This window comes from Orycteropus afer, unplaced genomic scaffold (assembly GCF_000298275.1).
Source record: "Orycteropus afer afer isolate SDZICR_OR568_19922 unplaced genomic scaffold, OryAfe1.0 scaffold00283, whole genome shotgun sequence".
NCBI classification, from domain to species: domain Eukaryota; kingdom Metazoa; phylum Chordata; class Mammalia; order Tubulidentata; family Orycteropodidae; genus Orycteropus; species Orycteropus afer.
In genome coordinates, this window is record NW_006921870.1 from 1322163 (window position 1) to 1331459 (window position 9297).

General features: G+C 46.8%; 1 protein-coding gene across 1 annotated transcript in view; it reads right to left on the reverse strand.

The window, feature by feature from the left end:
- Positions 1 to 269: 269 nt before the first annotated feature.
- Positions 270 to 9297, reverse strand: part of FBLN2 (fibulin 2) — a 116475-nt gene continuing 107447 nt past the window's right edge. The window contains exons 16-17 of the mRNA XM_007950640.2: positions 3840 to 3963; positions 270 to 627 (exon numbers count right to left, since the gene is read on the reverse strand). Of these exons, the coding sequence (XP_007948831.1) occupies positions 270 to 627; positions 3840 to 3963 (482 nt within the window). The remainder of the gene's footprint in view (positions 628 to 3839; positions 3964 to 9297) is intronic.

The following is a 9297-nucleotide window of genomic DNA, read 5'->3' on the forward strand; positions in this document are numbered from 1 at the left end:
TCAACATGCATGTTAAGACACACCTCTCACTGAAAACTCCACATGGGGCATTCAAGAGGCCCAGGAACCCAAGAGGAATCAAGTCAGTAAAATTAAGTTAATTTATGAAGTTATAGTAAAAACCACCACAATAATAACCCAACTCGACCAGTGCTGTTTAGAAATAAAAATGAGAGCTTGCCTGGTGCAGCAAAGGCAGCAGCCCAGGGCACAGAGCATGGGGCTACTAGAGGGGCCTGAGGCCTTGTTGGCCTGCAGTGTGGCCAGCCTCACAGGGCAAAGGTGGTGAAGAAAATGTGCATCTTGGCCAGGAAGGTGGTGACAGAGCCCTGCCGCCACAGCTTCATCTCCACCTCCAGGGCAAAGTCCCGGGGCTCACGCACAGAACGCTGCAGGAAGACAACACCTGTGTAGGCATTGAGCCGGCGTGTGCCAAAGTAGCCTTCTTCATTGCCCTTGGTGATGGTCAGGGAGATGGTGTCCCCTGTGAAGGCGGGTGCTGGGCTGATGCGGAAGATATGCACTGGCACCAGAAGGCCTGTCTGGAAGCTGAGCTGGTAGTAAGTGATGCGTGCTGGTGAGTTCTGGCACTTCACCAAGTCATGGCACGTGGTGCGCTCACACTTCCTGCAAGGACAGCAGGTTGGGCAGGGCATGGTCAGCAGCGCCCCAAGAGGCATGTTTGCTCCCAGGCCCTCCCACGCCTGACTATCCACCCCCACCCACTCCTTCCATTCCTGTGCATATTATTGGGCCTCAGTGCAAATTCAGATGCCACCTCTACCACTTACTACCAGGACCAGTTGCTATGGAGTCAACTTTGATGAATGACAACCTTATGGATGTTAGAATAGAACTGTGCTCCACAGGGTTTTCGATGGCTGATCTTTCAGTAGGCTGCCTGCACTTTTTTCGCTGGGTGGATTTGAACTTCCAATCTTTTGGTTAGCAGTTGAGTGCTTAATCGTTTGTGTCACTGAGGGACTTGATCACTTACCAGCCAGTAGTAAGTCACATCACCTCTTAGGTCTCAGTTTGCTCATCTGTAAGATGAGGCTAATAACAACCTCATGGTTTCATTGGAGGATGGGGCAAGTTTAAACACACAGAGCTTAACACAGTGTCTGATATGGTTTATTAGCAGCTCTTGTCCATTTACACATATGCTCCTTCCTTCTTCCCTTCTTTCCTCCCTCCTTCTCTTTCTCCCTTCCTCTCTCCTCCCTCCCTTCCCTTCCTTCCTCCTTCCTTCCTTCCATCTATCCATCTACCCACCCATGCCTTCATCCATCCACCCATCCATCCATCCTTCATTTCTACCTTTCTTCATTCCTAACTTCCTACTCACCTTCCTTTTTATTGCCCTTCCTTTTAAAAAAAAATCTTGCACACTTCTCAGCTGTATGGATTCTCTGGCTATGGTAGTTTTATTGTTTTAATTATTTTAAAATTCCATTTCTTCCACAACAGGTTCCTTTTGAGTCATTTGCTCTTCTGACTTAGGAGGAGCTGCCAGAAGGAAGCCTCTCTGAGCATCAGGCTAAGTGGCACCTGCTCCTGCTAGAAGCCTAGAGGCTCGGCCATACTACGTGGCAATGAGGAGAGAACATTTGCCAACCCTCCAAGGTAGCCAAGGTTTTAGATTTCTAAGCACTCACAGCCAGAGTTCGGTCTCTTTCTGGCCCTGTGAGCCACTGTGATCCCCATTATTAAATCGCTGCCTAAAAAAACACCCTACTTCCAAAAAAATATGCTGCTCAGGCATTGAGGGGTTCAGGAGCCTTGTAAGACTGCCCAGAATGTAGTTACCTGACTGGCACCACCACAAGTAGCAACCACAACCACAGCATTTATTCCAGTCCAGGCACTGTGCTAAGACGTGACATGAATCTTCACAAGCCCTGCCTGGGCTGTGCTATTACCATCCCCATGTTATACAGGAGGCAACTGAGGCCCAGAGAGCAGAGGTCACTTGCCCAGATTCCCACAGACATATTTATCTAAGTGTCCTAAAATCTGTGCACATGGACATCCACCATGTTACCCCTGGGTAGATAATGACGACACACTCACACTAGGCTGTATCACGCTGTCACTCCAATTGGGAGGTGGCCTGCAGGTGCTGATGTGAAAAGAGCATGAAAGTGACAGGGCCAGCAGCAGACAAATGAGCCAAGGTGTGCAAAAGTAGGGTCACACATATTTGGTTTATGCTGGGATAGAAGAGTAGATGGACAGACCTTTACTTGTTAGCAGTCACGCAAATGCAATTTACTGGAGAGGTCATGGGACAAGAATTTTTACTTTGGCTTGTACACTTTTAGTGTTTGAATTTTTTTTTATAAGCATATACAGTGAATCCTCATTATTCACAGATACTGTATTTGAGAATTCACCTACTAACATTTATGTGTAACCCCAAACTCAATACTTGGAGCACTTTCCTGGTCATCTCGGTACACACAGAGAACAGCAAACTGTGAGTTGTTCGATGTGGACATTCCAAGTTGAGGTCAAATAAGGTAACTCTTCCTTCTTGCTTTACCTCTCATACTGCTAACAAGTGCCCTTTTCCCTGTCTATTCAGTGCCATGTTTTTTGCATTTTTGTGTCTTTTGTTAGTGATCTCTCTGTTTCAAATGGCCACAAGCATAGTGCTGAAGTCTGTCTAGTGTTCCTAAGTGCAAGAAGGCCGTGATGTGCCTTATGAAGAAAAGTTATGTTTTATTCAAGTATGAGTGCTTTTGGCCACAGGTTCAATGTTAATAAATCAACAATTTATTAAATTTATTAAATGGTGTCTTTCAACAGAAACACACATAAAACAAGGTTATGTTCGACCGGTTGGAGAAAACATGACCAGAGGCTCACAGGGACCTAACCCTGTATATCTCCTGCAGTAATGGTTCAGTATGCACTAATTCAGTATTTATGGCAACTTTATAGAATACAGCTACCATGAATAATGAGAATCAACTATATTACTTCGCCATTTTAAAAAGTTAAATCTGGAAAATAAAAAATACAATACAATGGAAAACAAACTACCTTACTGTAAGAACAAAAGAACTTTAAGAGAATACATGTTTAGAAAAAGTGTGGGAAATACAGCAAAATGCCAAGAACACCAATCGGGCAGGTGGTCTTCAGCCTGCAAGGTGCCCTGTGCCCACCTCTTGATGTTCCCACCCTATGCAGGCCCCTCCCAGTGGCCTCTCAGTGCTAGACTTGTGTTCAGTGGCAGAAGTGAGGGGATGGCACTTCCAAGGTCAGGTCTGGTCCTTGCTGGTGCTCTGTCTGGATCACTCACTCTGGTAGAAGCCATGTAGTTAACAGCACCTATGTGGCAGGTAACTGAGGCTTCTTGCCCAAAGCCACCGGAAGGAGCAGTGGGGTGCTGCAGCCTGGCAACAGCTAGACTGCAACTTCATGGGAGACTCTGAGCCAGAGCTACCTAGGTAAGCTGTTCCTGAATTCCTTATCCTCAGAAACCATGAGAGATGGCAAATGTTTGTCCTTTTAAACTGCTAATTATTGGGAAATTTTGTTACACAGCAATGGATAATTAATATGTAAATCTGTGTGTGCGTGCATACATGTGTGCACATATGTGTAAGAGAGACAATGGGGGGAGGGTGTGGAATGAGATTTCCTGGGAATATTTTCCTCTTTATTCTCTATACTGAACTTCCTGCAATGCACACTTTTCCACTTTTGGTAAATGAGGCTCAAAGCCTAGGTAGTTAGGGACTGTGAACAGTGGGTGGTGGCCCAGGCAGGGCCTCCCTCAGACAGCACCGCATCTGTATGTGGCCAGGCCAAGCTGGGAGGGAACTCACGTTTCAGAAATGCGGACGTAGTTTGGCGGGCACTCAAAGCGCAGGCAGCGGAAGCTGCCCTGGATATTGTAGCAGGTCTCAGCCTCCGAGCAGTTGTGGCTGCCCAGTGCACACTCATCCAAGTCTGGAGGGAAGGAAGAAGGGACAAGGTGAAGGATCCCCCTGGCTGCAGCATCCTGGCCTGAACCACTCCCACCCACACTAGAATCCAGAGTTCCAGAGCACTGGTCCTAACTTGGGAACCCACAGACTCATAGACCATCCTGTACCACACATGCCTTTCTTGTCCCTTCTGTACCCTGCCGCCATGGGGCCTTGCTTTGAAATGCAAATCATCTTACATTACCTCCTCAGAAGACTTCCCAGGCTCCTAAATGCCCTTAAAGTTCCCACCACAGACATCAAGCCACTGGATGGAGAGCCTTTGGGCTCCTTTTCTGAGCCTTTCCCCTCCCCTGGGCTGCAGTTCTGTTGGACTCCTGCAGGCTGCCCCAACACCTGGACGTTATGCCCACCTCAGGGACTTCACATATGCTATCCCCTTTGCTGGAACTTACCCTACATCCTCCTATAGTAGGCCCTTCTCATGTTTCAGATCTTAGCTCCCAACTACCCTACATGTCCCCTCTCCCCATCGTTCTCCATCCCACCCCATTTCATTATTTTCCTGCTACTTGTCACATGGTGAAGCACACCTCAGCTATTCTATATGTCTATCCTGTTTCCACAAGCCCTCTCCTCATCGTGCACTACAGCAGGGTGGGGATTTTTGTCTTTCTCACTCCTCCGGTGTCCTCAGTACCTAGCTCAATCCATACTGTTGTGAACAACCCATCAATTGTAAATAGACTCCAAGATCCATAGGTACAGAGGTCCCTGTAAACTGCAGATGTGCTTGTTTCATGTATACATCTAACATATGCAAATACCCATAGACATGTGTACACCCTCACAGGCACACAAGCACAGAAAGGCTCCTTCAGGACACGGAAGTATATATACACACAGTGAGAGGCACATGGGTCTGACTAGAGGTCAGAAAAGCAAGTGTGTGTACAGGAGTACGAGCATACGTGAAAGCCACAGGCCAACCTGTAAAACAAAAGGCCAAACAAATGGGCTCCAGAGGCCCCTACTGCAAGGGTAGCTGCTCTACTCAGAGGGCAATCACAGGGGCCCTGGGTTGTCCTGGGGGTCTGGTCTTGTCCAACTCTCCATGTGGACCGTGTATGGGAAGGTTTCCTCCTTAAATCCTAACCCCAGCCTTGCAAGGTAAATGCCACCAGCCTCCTCTAACAGAGAAGGGAACCAAGGCTAAGAGAAGAGGCCAGCTTTGTTCAAAGTCACACAGAAGATAGTGGGGCAGTTGAGGCAGGAAACCCAGCCTGTCTGATGTCAAGGTCTGGGATCTGATCACTATTTAAACTGATTCCTAACAAGAATAATAATGTGACAAGACATTATAGCAGCCAGAGTTTACTTCAGTATGTCCATGTGGTGCAAGGTAGTCAGCACTTACTGACTCACTTAACCTCACAACACCCCATAAGGCAGGCCCAGGGCACACACACACACCACTTCAGGGGCACAGTGGGCTCAACCTATAGCCTGCTCCAGACTGGGCCTGTCCACTTCATGCCCTGCTGCAGGGGTCAGCCCACATTTGTTCACCTCTCCAGGCCTTACTTTCATCCTGTGTAAAATGGGTCATGATCCCAGTTTCCCCGGGTGGCACAAAGACTGACGAGTGAACACATAAAAAGAAGCCTGATGGGGCGGGTCTCAGGATGGGCGGGTCTCTATCCTGCCGCTCTCATTAATTATATGACTCCACATGAACAGAGGGCCCCTTCTGTTCCTCAACCTATGACCTGGCCACCTACTTGGGTGAGCAGGAAGTTCTGAGCCATGGAGCTTAGGTGTGGGGTAAGGGTAGAAGTAGGAAAGGAATGGGGTGGTCTACCCTGGGTGGGAACTGACAGTTCATAGTCAGTGACTGTGGTCTCACTAAGTTCACAGGAAGCTGTCACAGGACCCCCTGTAGCCAAGAGGCCTGCCAGGGCCCGGGTGGCCGCAGCCTCTCCGTGAGAGCTCAGGCTAGGGGATATGCAAGCTGGGCACAAGGCTGTCTGTCCAGGAATGTCACTGCAGCCTCACCCATGACATCAGTCTCAACTCAGGTGTCCAGAAATAAGGGACAAAGCAAAAAACACACAGAAACATTACAGAACACAGCCACCAGAAAAAGCACCCAAAGGTTTTTGAAAGACCTGAGAAAATGCTCAAAGTATATCCAGAATAACTGCAATAGTCACTGCTCAAAGTCACCCCTTATTGAGTGGAGTGCTGAGAAGGGCTTCACTTACACGCACCTAAGAAAAAAGCAGGATTCAAGATTATTTCCTTTATGATTTTAGTTAGCATTATATTTCCTGTATATATGCTTGCATAAAGAAATGCTGGAAGGGATGCATCCACAGACAACCAGGAGCTGCCCCTTGGCTCCATCATATGATCATGTGTTTCATGAGTTCTACCACAGCACTGGGCACCACTCTAGGAGGTGGGACTCAGGACAGATATGCCCCTACTTTCATGAGTACAGGCTCTAGGGAGAGGATGCCTGAGTCTATATTTCTGAATATCTTTCCAACCTTTTATTTAATATTGAATAGGGGTAGGATTTGAAACATAAAGATTTTAAACATGGTTTAAAATCAGGAAGGGAAAGCATCAGGGTTGCATCTTTTCATCATACTTATTCAATCCGTATGCTGAGCAAATAGTCTGAGAAGCTGGCCTATATAAAGAAGAACATGGCATCAAAACTGGAGGAAGGGTCATTAATAACCTGCAATAGGCAGATGACACAACTTTGCTTGCTGAAAGTGAGGATGACTTGAGGCACTTCCTGATGAAGATTGAAGACTACAGGCTGCAGTATGGATTACACTTCAATATAAAGAAAACACAAATCCTCACAACTGGACCAATAAGCAGCATCATGATAAATGGAGAAAAGACTGAAGTTGTCAGAGACTTCAAATTACTTGGTTCTACAATCAACACCTTATGGAAGTAGCATTCAAGACTTCAGATGACATATTACATTGGGCAAATCTACTGCAAAATACCTCTTTAAAGTGCTGAAGAGCAAAGATGTCTCCTTAAAGACTAAGGTGTGCCTGCCTAACTCAAGTTATGGTATTTTCAATTGCCTCTTATGCATGTGAGAGCTGGAAAATGAATACAGAAGACTGAAGAAGAGTTGATGCTTTTGAGTTGTGGTGTTGGCAAAGAATACTGAAAGTACCATGGACTGCCAAAAGAAATTAAAAAATCCATCCTGGAAGAAGTGAAGCTGGAATGCTCCTTGGAAACAAGAATGGCCAGACTTTGTCTGACCTACTTTGGTCATATTGTCAGAAGGGACCATTCCCTGGAGAAGGATATTATGCTTGGGTAAAGTGGAGGGTAAGTGAAAAAGGTCCTCAATGAGATGGATTGACACAGTGGCTGCAACAATGGGCTCATGTATAGCAAGCATTGTGAGGCTGGCACAGGACTGGGCAGTGTTTCTATTGTACACAGGGTCACTGTGAGTCAGAGAAAACTCAACAAGACCTAACAACAACAACAACAGGGGTAAGATACTAATGGGAGAGAGTAGCCAGCCTATTTTTTTCCCCACGACCACCCTCCTCTTTGAGCTGCAGGACCCTGTTGCAGTCTGGATCAGAACAGGGCCAGAAAGAGCAAAGAGGGGGCTGTAGGTGTGGTAGGGATTAGAAGGCAGGGATCCATCCTGATCTTCTGCATCTCAGGAAGATAGCCCCTCACTCCCACCCTTCACATCCATGAGTGACAAAGCAGGCTATGAGGGGGCAGAGGAAAGGGATGCAGAGAGAGAAGGGCACAGCAAGCCCAGGTACCTCTAGGCTAAGGCCAAAGCAGGCCCTGCACCCCACCATGTAGAACCTAGTGTATGGAGGAGGTATGTGCCCAGGACCCTGTGCTGTCTAGTTACTGGCACAGGAACCCCCAGCCAGCCAGAGCTTAGCACAGACCCAGGAGTGGAGGGCCAGGGAGGAACCACCCTTCAACAGCAAAAACAACTGAAGCATTTGGCTGAGATTCCACAATCAGATGGAACAGGGCCACAGTGTCAAGGATGACATCAAGCTCTAGAAAAATAAAGTTGTTTCCTACACAGCTGAGTAAAATCCTTACATTTTACAGTGTCCACACTTATTACTTTTGTGTGTGTGTGTGTGTGTGTGTGTGATTTGGGTGAAAGTTACAGAGCAAATACACTTTCACACAGCAGTTCACATATACTTTGTCTCATGACATTCACTACAATTTACCCCAATGCAACAGCTCCCCTCCCACTTTCTCCCCATAATTACCTCTTCCCTGTGTCCATCCCTCCATGCACTCCTGCCCCCTGATCTGTCTCACTGTGCATAAACAGCCCTTCTTTCTCCCATGATTGTGCTCTCCAAGGAATGTATCTACCTCAGGTAAATGTTCAACTCATATGCCTGTCTTTTGTTTGTCTGGAAGCCATAGGCGTGGGTTCAATTCCAGACCTAGGAGTCATAGTCTCAGTGGTTCCACCAGGATCTATTTTTTCCAAATGATTTTGAGTTTCTTTCCACATTGTTTCTCCTCCCTATCCAGGATCTCCTACATAGATCCTCCTCCAAGATGGTTAACAGTGGTAGCTGGGCATCATCTAGTTCTTCTGGTCTCATAGTCGTATAGGTTGAGAATCGCATGGTGTACCAGTCGCTAGGACTAACTGTTTCCATGAATTTTTGGTTTTCTTCATTCTTCTTTGCTCTGGATGAGGAGAGACCTATTGTTGCATATAGATGGCTATTTGGAAGCTTTTAAGATCCCCGTCACTACTCACCAAAGTAGGAGGTGGAACAACGTTGTGTGTATTATGTTATGCCAATTGAGCTTGATGTGCCCTGCAACTATGTTCCTGAGCCCAGAGGTTCAACTACTCACTCCCTCTGGGTAGCTGGCTGTGACCAAGCAGTGACTACAACCTTGCCCCTTGTCAACTCTACTATATACCTGGGAATTCAGATCATGCACATACACTTATAGGACCATTGTCTGCCAACCCTATACATGTTCTTGGGTACACTTCCCGCTTCATAGACATACCTACTAGTTCAGCCTGTCCACCCATCTATCCACCCGTATACCCGTGTTTGCCTTCACTGACAACATAGTACTGTATGAGCAAAAGGGTTCATCTTTATGGTCTACACCTCCCATGTACTTCTCTATGTCTTCCTCTTCCTCAATGCCACCATGTTGAACACCATTTGGTACATTCCCCTCCTCTTCACCCAAATCAATACTTATATCTACCTATCTAAAAGTGTTCCCTACCCCACCCTCCCACCCTGATAACCAACAAAGAAAATTTCCTTCCATA